This window comes from Neodiprion lecontei, chromosome 4, assembly GCF_021901455.1.
Source record: "Neodiprion lecontei isolate iyNeoLeco1 chromosome 4, iyNeoLeco1.1, whole genome shotgun sequence".
Taxonomy (NCBI): domain Eukaryota; kingdom Metazoa; phylum Arthropoda; class Insecta; order Hymenoptera; family Diprionidae; genus Neodiprion; species Neodiprion lecontei.
In genome coordinates, this window is record NC_060263.1 from 5,840,223 (window position 1) to 5,863,158 (window position 22,936).

At 39.9% G+C, this 22,936-nt stretch overlaps 2 protein-coding genes across 5 annotated transcripts; one reads left to right on the forward strand and one right to left on the reverse strand.

Moving 5' to 3' along the window:
- LOC107225323 lies at nt 1–5,044 on the forward strand. Its single transcript, XM_046736798.1, has 6 exons — nt 1–248; nt 1,243–1,443; nt 1,837–2,030; nt 2,554–2,828; nt 3,816–4,087; nt 4,490–5,044. The coding sequence occupies exons 1-6, from the start codon at nt 1–3 to the stop codon at nt 4,668–4,670; spliced, it is 1,371 nt and encodes a 456-aa protein (XP_046592754.1). The 3' UTR covers nt 4,671–5,044.
- A 7,126-nt stretch (nt 5,045–12,170) lies between these two features.
- Nucleotides 12,171–21,617, reverse strand: LOC124292601. Of its 4 annotated transcripts, XM_046737020.1 has the most exons (8): nt 21,450–21,615; nt 19,149–19,515; nt 17,655–17,829; nt 17,423–17,564; nt 15,873–15,972; nt 15,653–15,757; nt 12,706–12,864; nt 12,171–12,622 (listed from the first exon to the last, which is right to left on the reverse strand). In XM_046737020.1, the coding sequence occupies exons 2-8, from the start codon at nt 19,437–19,439 to the stop codon at nt 12,566–12,568; spliced, it is 1,029 nt and encodes a 342-aa protein (XP_046592976.1). In that variant the 5' UTR covers nt 19,440–19,515; nt 21,450–21,615; the 3' UTR covers nt 12,171–12,565. The 4 variants fall into 4 exon arrangements, with proteins under 4 accessions (XP_046592976.1, XP_046592975.1, XP_046592973.1 ...); XM_046737019.1 differs by having other exon boundaries at nt 17,423–17,829; nt 19,149–19,536; nt 21,450–21,616; XM_046737017.1 differs by having other exon boundaries at nt 17,423–17,829.
- Between the last annotated feature and the right edge of the window lie 1,319 nt (nt 21,618–22,936).

Consider the following 22,936-nt stretch of genomic DNA (forward strand, 5'->3'; position numbering starts at 1 on the left):
ATGGCTCTTCGTCGACTTTTCTTCCTCGCCTGGCTCGCTATTTTCGCAGTTAAAACAATCCAGGAATGCTTCGACGACGGTGTCGAATTCTGCGTCAACTCCGAGGACATTCTCGCCACCGATTTACTCCCGGATTCTTTCCTATTCGCCGATCAAAAGCCTCAGCATGTTCAAAATTACACCGGCTCGCGTCGAGCCTACAACAACGGCACCATAAGCGAGGCCTTCAACGCCATGGGATTTCACAGGTCAGAATCTTTAATTATTTCATTTCCTTCAGCTCCCACTTCCACGACTCTTTTCTTAATAGATATTATCATTCTTTACGGTATACACGCAGAGAAATACATTTTTTATCACACGATTCAGTCATTCTTTTTCAAGAACCGTCCTTAAGGTTGAAGAAAATATTTGTTAAAAGTCAGCCGTTCTGTTCTATACTTCGAATTATACAAAATAACATAAATAAACACCTTTTTTTTGTTGGAAAGTTTTTTTTTTTTTTGTTTTTTTTTCTACCAGATTCAACAAAGCCGATTTTCCTTGTTAATAAATATTTTCTCGGATGCGTATCGTTGGTGGGTCATATTGCTAAAATTAGAAACCGATTTGTTCGTGTTAAATAAACGCGGATCAGCAAGATGTTGTTACAAATTAGAGCAGAATCTATTCAACTGTATCGAAATGCAACAACTCTTTTTGATTTTAAGCAATTTTGTTGAATTCCAACAAACTTTTCTTCGAGTGGACATTTATTGTTCAAGTTTCAGATTTTTCGTGAAGCATCGTAAGAAAGTTTGAGAAAATTGTTGTTACTAATAATAGTCATTTTAAGTCGCTTAGTGTATGGATTAAATTCATCTGCAGTATATACTGTGAAAATTGTATAATATGACGTTTGAAAAATCTTTACGAGTTTTTTTTTATGCAGTTTGAAAAATAAACTAATTCCACGCGTCTTCTGAGTTTTTATTAAAATTTGAGTAGCTGACAATTTTTAGAATAAAAACCAGTTCAAATTTAATTTCATGATCGACGTTTGAAACCCAATTGTCCAATGCTGTGTATTTTGTGCTTTGCATACAATAAACGAAACCATTTTCATGATTCTTCATATTTCGAATGCCACACATCAATACAAAATATCACTATTTTTCAAACTGAATCCGCAAATGTGATTGATTTAAACAGTTTTCAACCGACAAAAATTTTCTTGCAAGCACATTTTTACGTACATTACAGAAAGAAAATGAACGAGTATCTGTGCCACGGGTTTTTGGCGGAGAAAATTCTCACCGCTTTCGGTGGCTCTCGTGTCAAGCGACGTCTGGACATTTCGTCGGAAAATTCCTACGTCGATTACGTTGATGACAATAACGTTTCTATACACGAGAAAATGCTTTCTGACGAAGGAAGCTCCAAGTACAAGGACTGGCTGACCAAGTAAGCGCGTGAAAATATTTCCAATGAATCTTTGCTTATCTCTCTATTTTCTCATTGACTTTCGGAAATATCTTTAGAATTCATCGACGTTTCTCTAAAAAAAAATATCTAAAAATCTCGGATATTACCGTTGTTCGGAAATTTATTTTCCTTCGTTTTTTCGATCGATCAAATATCTCATAAAAATCCCGGAAAATCCAGAGAAAAAATTACGATTTCCAAAAAGCTCTTTGAACGTTGCCTGAGCATTTTCAGATTAGTAATCTTCACGATTATGATCCACATAAATTCGACCTGATTTTTGAGGAACTCGGGGATTTTTAAAAGTTGGGATGAATTCCGAAGAGAATAGATATTGAAGAGAAATTATGACAGACCGATTTTTGTCGACAGAACGACGACCCTCGATGATATTTATCGCCACTACTCGCCTCGGCCAAGGGACCCAAAAATAAAGAAGAAACAATTCGCCGATCGACAGTACGACAACGAAGAAGAGGATGAATACGATGGCGCGGTTACGGGATTCGCGATGCCGGCGCCAATATCGACGGGGAAAATCGGGAGCTTTGATCCATCCGGTCCGGGTAATTAAATAGTCACCAATTTTCAAATCCGTCAAACCGTGAAAAATTTGGCAAAAACGTTCTGCGAACTGAAAGTAAATGAATTGTAGTTGAAAAAGTTACACAGCAAACTTATCATTGGACAATTATGCGCTCGTAAATGTATAATCTGAACGTATGGCGACAATTAATTTCTTACCGCAATCCCTGCGGTTTTGATGTCCAAAAAATCCAAGGAACAATTCATTCGGGAAGAGTCGTGATAATTTAACAATTGGAAATCGAAACTAGTAACCACTGATTTAAAATTTACTGAGTAATTTCCATGGATTTTTTAGAGTTCCAGGTGATTTCCAGTGACTTGTCGTTATTTTCAGTGATTCCGTCTGATCTCGGCATGACCAAAAATCGCGTAAAGTGCTCGGAAATCAGTGAAAATCGTTAAAAATTAGCGAGAATCGATGTCGATGAATTAAAACCATCCGCTCGATTTCCAAGTGAATGCGCGAATGAAAAATGAATGTTTTCGTTTGTCCCTTCGCAGATGAATATTCGTCGGCGGCCACCCACCACTTCCATCACTCCGACTACATCGACCATCACTTTGACCCTTACCCCCAAGTACACGAGGAGCATATTTACGTCCCGAATCACCACGAGAGTTATCATCACCACGATCATCACAGACCGAGTTATCATCACCACGGGAAAGGAAAGGGTCACGATCTTTCGCTCAAGGACTTTTTCGAGATCGCTTTAACGGCGCTGGCTTTCCTCGCCTTCGGCCTCTTCATCATTCAACTTATGGTGAACGTGACGGTAAAATAGACGGTTCTGTTTTATTCGATTTCAGATTTTCGAGAATCGTAATATTCCGAATGGATTCAAGCCCGCGAAATCGCGTCGGTTTCTACGGTGCAAAATTTTGAATCACCTGAGATTCAAACCTGTCGAAGAGACCCGTAACTCTAGTTCGGGATAATTGATCGAGGAAAAAAATTTCACGACTAGTACGGTTTAAAGTCAAAGTTTTCACCGGAAATATCGTTCTTTGAAACTCGAAAATTTCAATCAACACTAATTTTATGCAACGAAACGCACGGATGAAGGTGATATTTTTTACAAATGAAACGAAATTCTCTAACCTTTTTCAAAATTCTAGCTTCATCAGCATTGTTCAATAATAATCAGTGAATAGAGATGCGTTGATACATTCAACTCTTGTAATTTCATTCTAAATTTCATTGTATTTTTTTTAACCAAAATCTTACGTGTTACGGTAACGTAGCGTAAGACGTCTATTTTCACTACTAAGTGATAATTATGCTCAATTGCTCTGAAACCGAATTATATTATGCGGTCAAATTTTTATTACAATAAGACGATCATTTTCTACAAAGTTCACTGAAACGAATGACATTTTTTTTCCGTTGTCGATTCAAGATTACCGTTTGTAGGTAACACTCAGTCTCGGTGCGACGTCGTGAAGATTGAATATTCAACAATTCCCACACGATGGAAAAAAAAAACAATCGTACTGAAGTGAATTTTCAGAAAATATTCTTTAAAATAAAATTAGCTATCGCAAAGCGAAATCAAACGATGCTACCGGATTGTTCGATAATATTCAAGTGAATCGTCACGGAGCATCGATATCCAAATTATTGATTTCAATTCCAGTAGTTTTAATTTTTTTTTTCTTTTTTTTCAAATCCTAATAGATCTTCGTAGCTTGCCAATTTTAGTATTTGACGAGTAGGATTTTTCTACTCAGTAACAACGAGCTCTTTTTCATTCATATCCCAGAACTCCGCAACCGCGACGGCGGCGACTTTTCTGCAAGCAGACATCGACGGTACGCGATTTAAGCGAGAGTCTTCGCCTCCAGTTTCCCCGCCACTTTTGTACGCCGGAAACGTCGAATTAAACGAGCTGTCGCATCGGGTTCTGAGGTCAATCGAGGCCGTTCTGATCGCTGAAGAAGACGGGGGCAACTGCCTTAGGAGAGCATTGTGCGAGGACAATAGATACTCGAGGGAAACGACGGGAGGACGAAGAATCTGGTCACCGGTCTGGAGGTAGGTTTTTTTACGGTTTTCAAACAAGTTGAAACTACAAACTTTGCGTTACTGCCCGCTCGGATCACTTCCGCTAAATGTTCATTCGTATTAAGGATGTGCGGGTTGATCGATCGATCGAAAAAAGAATCAGTCAATCGATATAGCCGATCGATCAATTGATCGAAGAAGCGAATATTTGAAATATCGGAATCATCAAGTAATCGAAAAAACGATCAACTAAACAGTCGAAATATTGTACATCCAACATTCGTACTCACAAAGATATGACGACGCTCTCTAACTTTCCGATTCTCAAGCACGCTGCTCGTCGAAAGCTCGGAGATTGGACAGTTACTCAGCGTCAGGTCCGCGAACTTTTCCGGCTAAGAATCTCACGTGGTACTAACTTTTGATTGATAGTTTGGGGATGAGCTGGGTTTCAGGCAGAATGACGCGGAAAACTCCTTGGTCGGCAATGTTGAGCTCTGTCAAGGCGGCGGTGCTAGGTTTGGGCGGAGCCGACTGTGCCATTATATTTTCCGACTGTCACCTCGAGCAGGAAGTTGCTAAAATGAGGCGGCGAAGGCGTCGACGGAAGTAGAATCGACCGTGTTCTGCACTGGCCGCTGGAAATGAATGCGGGATTTCTTACTTATCGACGGAACTTCTTACCCTTTTGCGATTCCCATTATTAGCTGCCGGTAATCTACCACCGGTCGATAATTTATCGACTGTTGGTTCTAAATCTAGTTTTAACTTCGACAATCGGAATTTTGCCAAATTAAAATGTCGCGGAAGAAAAAAAATTACACTATGAGTCGATACGTATGGTGGAAAATTCTGTCTATTGTTTCAGCAAAATTTTGAACGCTTAGTCCCAACTCTGGAAGTTTCTCACAACAGAGTTCGGCACTTATTCTTCGGCATACTCTTTAACTATTTTTACACGATTTCAACACTTTTAGAGATATACTTGTTTAGTCATGACTATTAGCGAACGAAGATCGGACCAAATAAAAAATTGCATTCTTAAAAAATAGCATATTTTTGAGGCTTCAAAGGTAGTTTACACCTTTGACGAATGACCGCACACACATGTTTCTTCTTTGCGGCCAATACTGTGCGTGTGACGCATGTTTAACACGTTGCTTGGAAATTAGAATGACGTGTCCCATGTTCCGAGGGGATGTCGAGTGGGTCTGGCAGATATTCGATCCATAATAGTTTACAGATATATACATATACTGGCGAGCAAAGTTTTCCGTTCATAATTTAAGAAAATTATACTTGTCACTGGCAGGAAAAAATGTACTACGGTAGAATTTTTATTTGACGCAGAAATAAAGAGATGGCATGAATTCTACGAATTTACAATTGTGATTTCGTGGGATCTGTGCCATTTTTTATTTCTGCGTCAAATAAAAATGGACAGAAAGGTTTTTTATCAGAATTCTGTGTAAAATGGTACTGTTTACCCATTTTTCGCGTTTGCGATACGTGGACTTCGATATTTGGAGATATATACGTCAACGTCAAAATCGATCAAAGCAGTCCCTTAAGACACGCACCTAACTCCGTTATCATAATCGTAGAATAAAACAATGTATATATCATGAGTAGGTAATATTAATCAATACACTAGGAAGAATTTCATTTGTTACAGTAACTAGAAAAATTCAGTAAAACAGGTATCGTTAAAAAAAACTGTTTGAATATTGTTGGAATTACGAAAAACGAGCTACGCCTAACCATTTTGCGCTATTGTCGATCCTTTTTTGGTAATTCCGACGCAAAATCAGTTTGTGAGGTTTACTCTACTTTTTTAGTCAAACAAGACTTTAACATCAATTTATCGTTGCAGTAGCATTAAATTTTCGCAACAATTACAAGAAAATATAGCAACAGTGATCGCAATGAGAAAGAATAGTAACGGATACCAGAGTTTCCGGTAACGGCTAGAAAACTAATTTTCATTCTGTACCTAGAACTATATTTTTCGATTGTGGTAAAAAATGAAAATAGTCAAGGACTGAGCGATAACCGTAACTAAAAATTTCTCTCAATGCACATTATTCGACGTTATAATAATTTCTTGTACCAAAATTGACGCCCATTCGATATTGCATACGAAAATCAACGAGAATGTGTTTTGTTTAAGTATTCACCAGCTACTATTCACTCGCTATCAAGATATTACAAAACCCTGTCGGAATACTCCAAGATCCATCGATCGTACAGTAACTTCAGTTCCCAGTAGATATTTCAAAGAGATAAAAATCAACGTCTGTTACTACGTTGTTTTCTACTCCGACGATGAGCAGACAGTGAATGTTACCGTTTCGTTCTTCGGTAAGGAATATCTGCGTCGTGTTTTGCGCATTCTGTCGGCAGAACGTCACGCAACGGTAAGCCTTTGGATTCCAACGAGGTAGAACGCGGCGATTCCTGGCTAACTATTGGTTTAAACAAGTATACGGAGGGGGCCTTCTGTTTCGCAGACTTGAAGGGAACCGTACATTGTGCGCGACATAACAGACAAGCCACGCCTAGTTTTTAATCAAACCGACGATAATTACCCGGCATACGCGTCACTGCCAGCTTTAATGGCCAGCAGCAGCGATGCTGGAAAGTTGTTAGCATTCTATGTCTTTGTTCTACCGGCATCGACGCCCTGACTGTTGCCGGGTTGGTAATTAATTTTTTTGCACATATCGGCTGATATACCTGCGAGTGTGACTTGTCATAATTACAAGTAGATTGCAGCACTAAATAATTCAGCAAAAATATAATTATGTACATCCATTATACTGCATTACGGACGAAAGTTTGTACTTACGTCACGTTAGAATAGAGAACACATGTAATAGATGTTGAAGCTGGTAACATTATCGTACCGGAACATGGGGTGAAGAAGTCAAGTTTTTGCGGTACGCGTATGCTTTGCTTTGTTACGGTTCAATAAATTTCCAACGGTTCTAAACTTGCAAAATGACCATTTTTTTTTCAACGTGCATAGTTACTGTGAAATCCTAAATACGATAACGAGTAAACAAAGCTCCAGAATTCACTGTAACGCGATTTTCAAGGGTTGTAAAATAATATGATCGGTTACCCTACGGCGCAGTCACTAACCTGAATAATTAGATAGAGAGAGATAAGAAAAGAGAAAGATATGATTGTTGGGCGCCAGACGCACATGCGTCAGAAAATAGATAATTAGAGAAAAAGGTACAGATAAAGGTAAGATCAGGTTCTACGACGGTTTTGCACAGCTTGCTCAGTATAGACAAGATAATGGTAGAGGGGAGGGGTTGAATCCAATAGATAAAATAAGAAACAGGTGAAGCATGGCAGGAATAGTATCGAATATATTGATTAAGAAGCGATAAATTTTAATAACAAGCAAATAACTGAAGAGATTGAGATACAATTAAGATAGATGCGATAATTAATTTACAGCCAGAGAAAAGTTAGGCGAGGGATTTAACAAACAACAAAACGTTTTCCGAATAAGCGCGAGATATACGTAGGATCGCGATACTATGATTCAAGGTAATAATTAATAAGGCTTCGTAATGAATATGCAGAACAGAAAAAGATATACGGTACTTAAATTAAGCATCGATCAAGTAAACCATAAAATACGAGAAGCGATTATAAGACACATGCGAGATACAAAAATTGTAATAGTTATCACATTACCAGAATTATCAGAAATATACAGAGGCAGGGAATTATGAATTACGAGGTAAATTCAAGGAAACAGGTCAAGTAGAGAATTATTATAAGATATAGAAAATAACGGATAATACGTAGTCTCTAGTTTGCGGTAAGCGCGAGAAGAAAGAAAGGTAATATTCGATACGGTGAAAGATAATTTCGGGATTAAGACAATTAATACTCAAAAGAATTAACACGCAACGTACGATAAACCAAAGAGACTACGGACAGCTACGATCAGCGATATTAGCGAAGAAAATAATGAAGAGATGTTAGGCGATACGGCGCAATACTCCAATGTCAAATGAACGACGAGCGGGACCACGCGGCGATGTAAGATCGCTCACGCGGTACACTCACTAAGGTAAACTAACCAAAGATAATAGGTAAAGAGACAGTTAGGAATTAATCGGAAAAAGTATAGCGAGACAGTAATGCTCGATAACTAAGATAAGAATTGACCATTTAACAGAACACGCTGCTATACAGCGATATTAGACATTTAGGTATTTTAGAAGAGAAAGATAACAAAATAAAGCAATAGTCACTAACAATGCGTAAGTAATAGTCAACCAGTCGCGAAGTTACTTGCAATAAGAGATAGAAAGGGACGAGATGAGAAATAGTAAAGAATAAGATACGAGCCCAGGTGGCTCACGCAGACCAACTGCAAGATAGAGAGAAAGAGAGAGATAAAGATGCGATATATTGCAAGTAATCTCGTGGCTTCACAAAATAGAAAAGGAATCTCACTTACGTAAAAAAGAAGATAGAGAAGGCACCGAAGATGCGGTCACAAAAGCGAGAAACTGAATTTACGATACGAGAGATACAAGAGGTAGTAATAGCGGTACGATATAGGGATAGCACGTCTTCTTAGAGTGAAAACTGAACGTAGAGTGTCGAGACGAGCGATGATTCTGATTTTCGTGGCGCTGCTGTCACGTGATTCTTCCTCAAATTTGCGTTATTCTAATTGGACCAGCATGTCGCGTAGGTCTGGTCTACGGATAGGCGGCGATAATCCCTCGCCGCTTGTTTTTCTTCTTCCTCGACGACAGGTATCGAGGTATCGGGACGTCGGAAGGTGGTCGGAGATGTTTACCCTCAGCTGTGCCGCATCGTCGGTGAGAGGGGAGGTCGTGCCGCTCGTGTGTTGCGATATTGAGGTGTGCGATAATATTACGTCACCGATCTCTTGGACTTGCGACCGACTGTACTTCACTCCTTGCTTTACTGGTACTCCCCGTTGTAGCTATTTCGTTGGTGCCGCATCCCGGCCCTCGCTCATCGAAGCCCTCATGCCGGAACGATCTGGTGGTGATGGCCCTCGACCCGGATCCCCACACTATATCCACCAGATCCACGTGGTCAGCATAGTCTAGCCTATTCCACGCCACAGCCCTTCGATAGGACGGTTCGTGAAGAGAAAACCGTCCTCTATTTGATAGACAACGACTTGGTAGGTGTCATGGTCGGTTCAGCTCCAGGCTGATAAATATCGTCGACGGGAGGCTTTGTTGTGTTTTCGACGCACAGCCCTGTACGCCGTCTGGCGATGCATCCGAGCGGTAGAAGCATTGATTCGTGGTTCGGCTCCTGGCCGATAAGTCTTAAATAGTTGGAGGTACTGTTTGTGCATCACGCACGACCCTGTTCAACAACTTAGATAGGCATCCATCGGGAGTGGTTTCAGCGGTATTCGTTCGTCATGTAGTCGGTGGTGGTCGGTGTTGAGCTGGTACGTAACCCCTGTCAGGCAGTGTCCTGGTATCTCGAAGCGAAGGTCTCGTAGATGGTTCTCGTAGAGCGTTACAAAATTAGAAAATAGAATAAAATTAGCTTAATAGAGAGAATTTCACTTAAAGGTAATTAGTCGTTCGTTTTTGGAGTATTGGCCTCAGACATGCTTTCGTTATTTTTAGCGATATTCGTACGTAGGAAAGTGCGATAATTAAACAATGTGGCGGGGTACGAAATACCACGTCACATCACATTGATATTTTTCTGATCTACGATGTGAAAGTACACTGTTAAAAATTTCTGTATGGAAATTTTTACACTGTATTAGAAGTTTTATCCGGATACGAAACAGTGAATTCACCATACATTTAGTGTGAATTCAATTTACAAACACGATAAATTTACTATAAAATTTAGTGAAATCAAATTACTTTTTTGTGTTTTTCCTATAAATTTTAGTAAAATCAAAAATTTTCATTGTAAATTTCGAACAAATGCATAGTAATTCACGCTGTTGCACTGAATTTGTGAATCTACACCTCTTTTGTACAGTAAATGGGTAGTAAACTCACAATCATTTTTAACAGTGTGTGTCGCACATCAAAGTCTGAGAACCGTGTGAAAAATGGAAATGTTTTATCGAGCTGAATGATTTTTCAATTTTGGATTAATATTTTCTTTTCAATGTTCATCACTGATATTCAATATTTTGTAGTATTGCCGTAAAGTGTCGCCCTCGATACTGTGAAATTACGCAGGGAACATTTCTATCTACAACTCCATTTTTCCGAAATATTTATATACTTCGATGTGACAGGAAAATAAAACTCTTCCTCGACGTCAAAACTCGAATTGACTCCTCGAGAACTCGATCAACCCCCGAGCCCTGATAATCGACACTAACCCTGTAGGTAGAAAATTAGTAAAAACACAATCGTCATCTGCATTGTCAACCTATAGATTAGACCAAGTATCACGCTGTACGAGGAAAGACTCACACTGTATTTGACTGCCAAATTAAACACCCCTGCCTGCACACGTTGCAGCAGATCGGCAGCAAGATCGGCAAACTAGCTGCGCAGAATAAACACGCTTCACGTGTAAGCAGTCCTCGAGGAGTCTCGGCCGTATTGGGTCCGATCCCGTCAAATTTAATATTAAATATAACTGTTTTGTGTAATAGTTACTTCGACCGTCTGTCGGCGATTTAACTAAGTTCGTCAATTAGATGGATAACTAGATCCAATATATCGTCAAGTAGTAAGTAAATAAATTTATATATATTCGCCTATGGGCTTTTCTATCGTCTTGCAATTACTTTTGGTCCTCCACGTATCCTCCTTGCGTCGTCTCTTCTATTTCAATAATTGAGCTAGTCGAATTTCTTATTTAATTATTTATTCACCAATGGTCAATTTGTAAAAGAAAATTTAGGTATTGGTTCTTCGAACCAATTGGCGCCCAACGAATTTATAGAATTAATTAACTAATTAGCCTAGAGCCCTGTCAGCCGACGGACCACGGCCGCGGCAGGTGGTGTGTATTTTTATTTAATATTCGTCAAATTGTCTTTGTCAAAAAGGTACGCCGTCTCAGCATATTCAATCGCAATGTGAAGAAAAAGAGTGACTAAGAATAATGTAACGATACGAAACGATGTCTCACCAAATCCAATCAGTCGAGATCCTCGACAAAGTCTCACGCCGAATGGACGCCGCAGGAACTCGAAGGGAATAGCAGCCGTCAACTTCTCCGCAATTCTTCGACACCGTTCACAATCGCGTGTAAACATATCTTCTCGATCGACAAAGGTTCGAAACTTTCCATTAAGACCTAGATCAAAATGTTATCGGTGCCCGAAGAGCAGCGGCGTGATAACTTGTAGAGAGGTTCGCCCAACAGTTTCTTGGCGGCGATTTGACTCCGCGAATATTGAACGTGACATCGAATAATATCGTTTTCATCTTGTTGAGACGTTGCCACGACCCCGACTAACAATAAGTCACGCTGGTTACAAGTAGCCTAATGCAATGCTGTAGTCGTGCTCAACTGCCTTAGTGTATTTGGAGTAAGCTTGTAATCTGAGATCACGTTGCAAAAGTTTTTTTTTTTTTCAAAAACGAAATTCACATAATAGAACAGCTTCTTATAAATTTACAATAACTGTATTTTCTGTTTTACTTAATTGCAATTCACTTTCTGATGAATTCGATTGTTTTTCTTCCAAGTTTCTGAAGCGCTTTGGTGATTTTCATCGATTAGAATGTAGACGAGCTTATAAACCTTTGAGATTTTCGAATGATTCTGAAAAATTGGAGTCGCCTTTCTTATCATTTTATATTACATTACGCGAACTGTAGAATATTTCTCATATTCTCGACTCTTTCAAAACATTATATAATCTCTGATTGTTAAACACCGACATTTCTTACACGTACTGGGTCATTTATTCGTCGCGGAACAGGAGTATGACCGATGCAACCGTTTCATCCGGGTTTCACGATCTGCATCGATTCGGCCGATCAGCCACTTTTATAAAAGGATTCGAAGAATTTGTGCACAAACGTTTGTGATGCGGGCGAAGTCTGGATGAGATTTGCTGAAAAATGTATCAAGATATCTACTACACTTGACGCTCTTTATAGTGGTTTCGATTATTCGTTTATTCTATGGGTTCCAGTGTATTCTACGTTCCAACTATTGCAATCACATGAACCAAAGTTGCATTCGATCTTTCATATACTTATTATGTTCTACTGAAAAAGATCGTCACAATACACCTGCCAGCTTCCAAAGTCTCACTAAGCAATACCTCGTTAAAAACTTGATTTGTTTGCTTTTCGCATTATAGCTCGTACTAGGTATAATGATTTTATCACGTAACGTGAAAACGGGAATAACAGACGAATCAAATTTTCGTCGCCTGGCTGCTGGGTTTAAATCACTAGACAGACTGGCTCATACGCAGAAGATGGTGTACGTATCTTGATGCGACAAAAGCATTGTGACCTTACGGATTATCTGCTTCCGTATTCACTCGTCGAAAATAGCGAGCAGCGTTGCGATGTACGAGAAACTGGTTGATAACCCCTGAAACAAAAAACCGAAAATCCGAAGGTTGAGCTAGGTTGTGAAAAAGTGAAAATTATACTACAGACTCGTCATATACGTACACTTCCAAACATTTCCAGGTTCAAAGGAGGAAGCACGCCGTCGACCTTGATTATGGCTTTGTCATTGGCCCTTTGCATCATAAGCAATAACGAGCTATGCATCCTAGGCGATTTTCCTACCCACTCGCCATGTAAAATGGATTCCGCTACGCGTTGGCTCTACGGGAGAAATTGAATGCTATCAATGAATCTAATGACTTGCGAAAGAGGAGGTGACAACAACACATCGATCATTTGAGTGAGCTAAGAAAACGGTACGCTCAATTTATTCATGATTTTTGAAGTACGGTAGGAAAATTCGAACAAGATGTTCCATAAGTATCCAAGGTGTCCATGCCCCAATAAAATGACAGAAGGTGAGCTATCCTGTTTATTATCATTACGATTATCACGATCATTTTAGTTATCGTTATTGTTAGCATTATTATTATCGTTGCTACATATGTGCCAAACGTACTGCCGTGTCTGGCCATTGGCTTACGGGGCGTTGCCGCAGAGCGCAATTGGCTGATCCTTAGAATTTTTCAGTTCAAACGTGTACAAGTATTTCTTCCAATGTTGCGAATTGGTTTCATTCGCTGAACTTTGCAATTGGATTCTTCGATCGTAATCCGGGGATCACCGGACTTCACACATCAGCTGAGCAGTAGCGTTAGTGTAGACTTTAAATGAATATTACCAAGGTTGTTCCCTGTGATTCCTGTATGCTTATGATGATGACCCGATTCCTATACGCACTACCTAATATTTAATAACCAAAAACTAGTGATCCAGTACGTTCTTCGATGTGTATCGACTCACATGTATGCGGCAATTGGTTGAAATATGTCCGAAGAAACTATCAGCCACAGGGTACCGAAAAGTTAGAAGAGAAACTTAACAGAATAATGAAAAATTAGCCAAACGGGCCAATTGGTGAATTCGGATCTCCGGTTCGCCTAACAATAGCTCACAATCAGGTGAGATCTTGCGTCCAATAAAGACGTCATGAATGAACCAAACGACCAGATAGTCAATTACATTATTTCTAATGCTAATTATGTCACATTCAGGACAAATTGTTGATGAAGTACCCTGGAACCCTTGGACATCCGAAATTCCGAGAGGGGACACTTTAGCGAGTAGTGAATAAAATATTTCAGGCATCTTGTCTTTTTATTATTTTTCGAGTTCCAACGGCATCAAGCAGTAAGTCGGCAATGAATTCGAGGAAATTGCGGAATGACGGAATAGCGACGATTTCGAAGGAAGATTTTGTTCAGTTGAGGTAAGTAGAGAATAACGTTTATCTTAATTCAAGTTGTCAAGTTCAGATTCAAGTCCACTCGCGGTAGCGTCGAAGCTCCGACTCGGGTGATATTGAAAACGCCGTCTGTTCGATAGTCCGGCGGCGCACCGTCGAGAAAGTAGTTATAGTTTCGGTTTCGAGTAATTATTGCTGTGGCGCTAAAGTTTTTAGGTTTCGAATCGAGAGTTGCGCACTTGCGACTCGTAAATATTGAGTTGGATTTTAGTTAAGGAGCTGCAAGCTCGGTAGATTAAGAAATAGCGTAGGTTACGAATAATTTTCTGTTGTTTAATTTTGTATCGCACAGAACGAATTTTGAATCACTTTTTTTATTTTTTGACTTCCCGTTTCTCTGATTTCAGAGAAAGTAGGAAGTTATTGTAATCACTCCGAGAATGAAAAGTTGAGTTCTCACTAGATCTCCACGTTTTGAGGTCCGGAGAATCACCTCCGATCATTTTCAAATGGACGTCTGTGTGTGTGTATGTATTTATGCATGTATGTATGTATGGATGTACGTGCGTGATCAATTATTTTGTCCGACGATATCTCGAGAACGAGTAGTTAGATTTTGATGAACTTAGACTTGATCGACGCACCTCTCTCAGACTTAGACCCGATTAGATTTTGGCTGTGATTGGTTTAGTGGTTTTTAAATAATTTGAAAAACCAAATACACAAAAATGAAATAAAAATTGTCTCATCTTCGCAACGGATGAACGAATTTGCATGAAAATTGGTATCCGAAGGTGTTTGGGGTCGCTGATCACATATCTGAAGTCACATTCGCAAAATAAAGATTTCACGTAGTAAATATGCTCGAAATAAATTACAACATCCGGAGTTTGATGAAAATTGAAAAATTCATATTCTTTGGTTCGCTGATCACGAATTATTACCCGCCTGGCTTTCGTTGCCCCCAAACACTACACAAACCGGACTTCCATGCAAGCGTGAAGAAAAACAGTGTTTGACACGCCAGGCCAAACTCGCTTTTCGCGTACTACTTGTCTGAAGGCCGCATGAAGCCGAGGCTCAACCTCGGCTTCGTGCTGCCGTCAGACTCGCAGTGCGCAAAACGCTCGTTTGGCCTCTTGTATCGAAATATAATAGTTTCGAGCACAAATAACGGAAGTTCCAAGGCTGACTCACAGTCAGCCCAAATCCGCTTGTTTGTTTTGTATCACCGCTATTGTAAAATATACGATTTTATTTAATTTTTGTTGAACAGCGTGTTGTTGTCGAGTGTCTTCCTCTCTCTCTCTCTCTCTCTCTCTCTCTCTCCGTCTCTTCAAAATCATTCCTCCCCTCTCCGCGGTACTGAGATACCGAGCATATTACCCGAGGTTCAGCGAAGATGAAGGTTTCGAAGTGTGTTGACCACGCCAGGCGCCCAACAGAATCTCGCGATATGGTTTGGAAGATAAAATTTTTTCCAGCTTACATGGCGGGCCGCTAAATTATTGTGCGCGCTGTAACTTCTGGGTCACTTCTCCGGGTGGCCAAGGTGCAGTAAAAGTCAAAGTCACAACATCAATCATCCCAGTGAGGATCGCTGACGTACGATTACGATCAGATCGAAGTTGACAAGCATTACAAAACCTAAGTTTTGCCGCACCGGATATAAAGGACTCAACAAGAAAAATTTAAGTCAATTACCGACTGAGCCAAGTAGTCCGCTGGCCAAGCGTACAGAAACAGGTGAATCGTGGCTATCATCATGAAGATCATCAACTTGAAGAAATCGATGGAATCAAATTTCCTCTGTATCGCCGTGAAATGCAAAAAAAAAAAAAAAAAATTTTGACGAATTGTACAGACGACGGACATCAACCGTTTGGAAATATATAAATTTTCATCCGTAACAGTTTAATCTTACGTAAGTGATCACGACTCCTCCAAACATAACGCCCAGCAAATTGCTTATGGCCACCCCAAAAGCCATACGGCCCACAGTCGTCCCCAGTCTGTTCGCAAAGCTGAAAATTGTAAAAACCACATTTGATTTCCTGAAAAGTTTTAATATTTATTGAAAGAAACAAGCGTTTACAAGCTGGCTGCGTATTAAGAAGAGAATTCATACCATTTATTCGCCACGACATTGATCATCCAAGTTACCTGTTATGCTCAATTCCACCTGATACACGGCTGAACTAAATGCACAATCTGTATGATCGTTTCACAAAAACCAAAGTATACATGCGTTTGATGAAAATGAAACTGCGAAGTAGGAAATGTTGGAAAACAGGCTTCCAATGACGAATCTACTTACATTAACGTTCTTCTGTAAAATGTGAGGAAAGCTCATCTGCCTTGGAACATGTTTTGCCTGGAGAACTGTAACTTTTTAATACTCCGCGAAAAAATTATCAAATTTACTAAAGAATTTTTCTCGAGGTTTCGTTCGATCTGCCAAAACTATTTCAGAGAGAAATTTCAATGTAAATTGGATACTTCCGAACGACGATATTTCTCAATGTCGCATTTTCCCGAGGTACAAACTCGGCAAGTACACTTGGGGACGACGAATCTGAGACAGCTAATTTTTCACACCAGACAGTCAGTTGGCAACACAGAGAAACTTACAACGCCATAGCGCCAACTCAATCTCAATAACTGAGGTTAGATTCAACGGTCAGGGGTTATGTTGTGTTCATTGAGATTGAGTTAGTTTCGCACTTGACCGACTACGGCGCTGTAGGTTTCTCTGTGTTGCCAACATAACTGTCCAGTGTAAGAACTTAGCCGTCTCAGATTCATTGTCACCAGGTGTATCTTGGGACAAGAGGACAACAGATGTATACGTTGTTACGAATGTTTCTTCCAAAGCTGTGAACATATAAAATGGGTGAAGTTGATCAGTTCGTAACCCCCACGGCACTCGACCGCGAGGTTACGGACGGAGCGTCAACGAAAAGCTTTGCCGCGCTGGGGATTTGAACTCAAGTCCTCCCGTTTCGCAATCTTGCACGTTATGCGCGACACTACTAGGATCGGCATATGCCGTATAGGTGTGTGTTTCGCTATGTTATTGTAACAAGGGCATCTGAGGTCCCGATTTCGGTGCCTGTGAAGCGTGTGACGAGTGGCGCTTTTTACAAGGGTGTGGGCTGCGCATGCGCAGACTGACTATAGCCTCTTTGATACCCATAAGTTACTTTTGCGGACGCCATTTGAACATTATAGTTACTTTATTTTGGACGCTTCAGAGGCACTCCAAGAGGGACTTTTTCTGCACTCTCTACAAGAAGTGATAGGTAATATTCGTACGAAAAAGCGAAAGTCATCAAGTCGGCAAACTACGTTACTTCCGTCAAAAATTCGCTTTCTTACTCTGGTGACACGAAGTACTATTTTAATTCCGCTGCGTGCCCGATTTATCATTGATAGATACGGCATATTGAAGGAAAAGTACAGAATTAACCTTACTCTATCGATTCCTGGTGCTTTACAGCGCATTTCTTCATTTCAGCTTCTGTAGTTGCCTTATTGATGTCCATGCACACCATATCAAATCTTGCAGCGCCGAACCAGGTTAGAACCACAAACGCTACGGTCATGCATATTGCGCCTTGAATTTGAATAATAACAACAGAGTGTGATATAAAAAGCATAATATAAATCCAAAGTGGCTCTATTGAAAACGGGTATGCGGTTCTACCGGGCAAGGGCTGATCTTGAATAAGAGGTGAAAAAATATATGATAATGGTATGGACAAGGCCACCATGAAAGTTCCGATGTGTAGCACTGAACACTTTTTCATGTAGAACTGAATCGCAGCCAATTCCTCGTCGTTAGCTTCTTTCATGAACGACGTCATTTCGGTTATCAACCCCTGGTAAAAAGTTTTACGAATCAAAACACTTCTTTGGAAGCATGACAAAGAATGTGAAACAAGTCTTTCGAGGGCAAGTTTGGTGGAGATGCGTGCAATTTTCAACAAATAATTTTTAGAACCGGACGTCTTCCTGATTCATTTAATATAGCATGAAAATAGGTAATTTCTGCCGTGAATCACTCAGTGTATGAGCTAGAAATAATTGAATTATAGATAGCCATTCACGTATATTCGTCACGCAAGACACCTTACTGATATGTCAACGAATAGATTACTTAGTTCTGTTGAATGATCCGAAACATCATGCATCTTTATCGAACTCAACGAGTTTAGCGTTTATACAATAGCTACTTTGGGAAGATGAATTACAGTACGGAGCTTGTGGAACTTTGACGTGTCTATAAAACGTCAATATTTCAACGTATCACAGGTCGACAAATTTGTAAACTGCCGTGGTATGAAAAAGACAGGCAAGATAGAAATTCACGAAATATCTGGAGACGGGAATGCGTGTGAGAGCGAGTAGGTGTAAGGTAAATACAAGCAGCACGCAATTTAGATAAGCAGTTGACATTCCGATTGAACGATGAGATAATCACGATAATTTCACGGAGTCGCTAATAAATGTTGATCGGACATACTTCCGTTTTGTAATACGTTCACACCATTACACACAATGACCGTCCTCTTCTAATTCGGTTACCGTTGACGTATGAACATAAGAAATTAACCACATTCTTTTACAGCCAGATGGGCAACTTTATGGTAAGAAACTTTTTTGCAAAAGCCGACATGTTTACACGTACTTGGCGATGAGATTCGACACCGAAATGGGTTCTGCATCTTAATTATCTTCTGAAGTCAATCTACAGGCGACGATGTATAACTTCGATGTAAAACATAACTACTGGTCTCTGGTGGTGAAAAGTTGCGAAATTGATTACCGAAATATGAAGAGTCAGTAACATGACGAAAGTAACCTCATTCAAATTAAGCAATTCTTTCCCTAATTCAAGCTACTGTTGACAACTTAAAGATTGATAAGAGAAGTGTGTTACAAAAAAAAGTGAGGAAGTGTTCGGGGTCACCGTGTAAGTATAATTGGTAACGGTAAAACTTGCCAGTCGTTTTGTACCACATGGAGAAAAAGTTTCAAAAGTTCTCACAATTTAAAACGACTATAATTATGACCACGGAATTTCCCTCCGCTCGGAATGCAAGATGCACGTTTATTTTCAGAAAATCAAACATCGGCCCGTAACTCATTTTCTTTCAACATAAGTTAGTGAGATACATAAGATTTGATTATACTCAACATGAAGGCGAGTTTCCTCGATGTAGCAGATACTGATATACAGTAGCAGACTACCGACTCCTATCATGTCTGTGCTACCCAGGAACATGTCAAGGCGGTTTTCCATGTTTTCGAGCGTCCCACGTATCATTGTTGGAAATGTTACGCCTATATGAGCTATCGATAAGAGCGTCAAACACCGACGTTTTATGACTTCGGTACGCTTTGCATCAGGAGCTAGCGGCCATAGCAATATCAAGGTCGATAGAATTCTTGCCAGGCGAAGCGACGTATCTACCGACATGGTCTTCATCACTACTTCTTTCTGTCGAACTTTCTCTGGATTCAAAATTCTTCGATGGGTGGTGAGGAGCCACCGATGGATTATTCTGTTCCAATTTTCGAATAGACTTGACGTGAGCTAATGGATACCGGTGCCGTAACCAATGGGCGCCAAGCGTCGGTACAAGTAAGAACTCAGGGAATACTTAATCGGTAACATCGTATGAAAATGCGAGCCGTCCACCGTGTACCATTATCGAGATAAGGTGGCAACGACGTACGTTGAGAACTCTTATTAAAATTAATTTCGCGAAACTACCGCGAGGATACGGGTCATCAGCCAATTTCGGTACGTGTGATCCACACAGCACAAGATGTGACAAAATTTAACAGAAACATTTCGACTGTTATGTCAATGCACGAGTAAATTTGCAACGCCCCTGTGGTTCTTCAATCTGTGACAATCTGTTCGCCACATTTTTGTCCGAGCTACCAGTGTTTCGGGTATCGGCGTTATCCGGATAACCCGGACCCATCGGATCCAACGCTTCGAATTCGGACATACGAACTATTCGGATAGTTCGAGTAGGTACGTGAATTCCTGGGTATTCGAACTATCCGAAATATTTGAAAAGGTAGATTTCATCTATTCGGATACCTAAATTATCCGAGTCATCCAAACAGTCCTGTTTGCTTCGTAGGGTTCGAGTCAAAGTTTTTTTACTACAAGTAATACAGGTACGCATTTGTTTTAACCACTGTTATCTGTTCGTTCTTGAAAATTGCTGTCAATTCACTGCAGATGTCTTTTTACACAGCAGCGAAGCGGGAGTGCAATTTCTGTACCGTAAAGTGGAATTGCCAGACATTTTGTGCGAATTCGACAACTAACTCACAATCTTATAAAACTTTTTTTGCAAAAATATACAATTGTTTCTCAATATACCTGGATACGCGGTACAAACGTAATATATTTGCAAGTTTTGCACGAATTCTCATGGATTTGTTGTCCGTCGATAGAGATTCATCAATCGTCCGTATGCAAAACGGAAGATTGAATAGAGTTATTCCATAATCACTAATAGATGAAGGAATTTAGTTGAATTTCATCTGAATTTCACATCTTTCGTCGAATATTCTTCGAGCCGGTAAAACGACGGTACGGACGATGCTTGATTTCACTAATCAATTCAATTCAAATTATTATTTCATGGCCAACAATTTAAGATTTCAAATCTTTCGGAGAGATGAAATGCACACAAGTGACGTTTAATGTAAAAAAATTCGTGTAAAAAGCAAATTCGACGCAGTAAGAGTAATATCCACAAAATTTGTATTCGTTTCTAATAATTCGTTCCATCGAATCGCCTTTTCCATCATGTCCTCAATGCTAAATAATACAGAATTTCAAATAATCGGAAGAACGAGAGTTCCCATTGAACTGATATAAGTTCCGAGAAATTAAATTAGTTTTCACGCGAGCATTTTGAGTCCTTGGTGCATCCCCAGACGGTACAACAAATGTTGCGAGCGATGCGTTCGTTCCAAGTTCGAACCCCGTACGTAGATTAATTTACATTTTCTTATTTCGACGTTGTTATATTCCGATTTTTGACGTTGAAAAATTTTTCAAACCGACCTTCACGTTCATGCGAATCCGGGAAATCTCTCGGTACAGCGTCGACGATGTCTCGGAAACCGATCAATAGAGTTTTATGTAAATTGAAGGAGAATGAACCGTCAATTCCTTTTTGGGTCAGACTTCGGGACCGAATTACGCAAAGAATAGGGATGGTGAACCATTTTTCGCGTTTGAGATACGTGGACTTCAATATTTGGAGATCAGGGCACCCCCTTAAGGGACGGATGTAACTCCGTTATAATATTCGTAGAATAAAACAACGTAGATATCATGAGTAATGTTCATCGTAACGTTATTCAACGTCCTAATAATTCCTTGTACCGGAATTGGCGCCCATTCGACATTGTATATGAAAATCAACGTAAATTTTTTCTGTTTAAATATTCACCAGCTACTTACTCGTTATTCGAGGATTACAAAATCCGGTCGAAATACTCCGAAATCTATCGGTCGTACGGTAACTTTAATTCACAGTAAACACGTGAGAGAAATGAAACTCAACGTCTGCTAATCCGTTCTTTCCTACTCCGACGATGAGCAGGCAATGAATCTTACATACCGTTTAGTTCTTCGCTAATTGTAAGGAATATCTGCGTCGTGTTCCACGCAGCGGAAAGCCTTTCGATTCCAACAAGGTGGGGATCGCAGATTCCTGGCTAACTATTGGTTGAAACAAGTATGCGGAGGGGGCCTTTTGTTTCGCAGACTCGAAGCGAAGGATATAATGTCCGTAACATAATAAACAAGCCACGCCTAGTCTCGAATCAAACCGGTGATAATTGCCAGGCATACGCATCACTCCCAGGCTTAATGAGCCGGCAGCAGCGATGCTGGAAAGTTGTTAACATTTTATGTCTTCGTTCTACTGGCATTGACGCCGTGACTGTCGTAGGGTTGGTACTCAATTTTCTGCACGTACTAGCTCATACACACGCGAGTGTCACTCGTCATAATTATAAGTCGATTGCAGCACTAAATAATACGGGAAACAGATTATTCTCTATTCACTCTACTGCATTATCAACGAATGTTTGCACTTACAATATCAGATCAGAATAGAGAACATAACGGAAGTTTAAGTGAGTAACGTTATCTCATCGAAATGTGTGGAAGGAATCCACCATTCTACAGTTTTCGAATGACTTTGAAGCAGTCAAGTTTCCACAATATGCATTACATGCTTTGCTTTGTTACGATTCACTGAATTTCAGACGATTCTCAAGTTGCGAAACAACTCTTTTTCTGCGCACGCATCGTTACTACAAAACTCCAATACAATAATAAATGAAGAAAACATCGGAATTCGGTTGCATGGTTATTCTTTCAACCAACGGTTAGAGAAACATTGATCATCAAAGTCTGAGAACCGTACGAAACGTCGAAATATTTTATCAAGCTGAATGTATTTCAATATTTTCTTTTTAATATTCATTACTGATATCCAATATTTCAATATTGTACATCAATACAAACCTGCCGTTTTGATTTTTTGAAAAGGTAGTTGATTGTGAAAAGAATCCGAAGCCTAAGAAGACGATCTCTCCACCATGAAGTACACGGAAGTTATGGCACGTGGAAATTTAGAAAATAGCGCAAATACACCATCGTCTTCTTTCGTGGCAAGTGATGCGGGTGTTTCAGCCTCAGACCGCAAGCCAGCTCAAAATACATCGCTGCAAGATTACGGCCGCAATCGAAATTATGCAAAACAGCACTGTTGTCCGTGGCATTGGATTCCTCCCAAAATCAGCTATCTTCCAGTGGTACAAAAGCGGTAGGTTTGTAATGAATGTTTCACAAGTTACTTGTATTAGGAATAGTTAATTAGTCATGTTTGCACGTATTTTTCATCTATTTCGCAGCATTTCAACGCAAAATGAGAATAA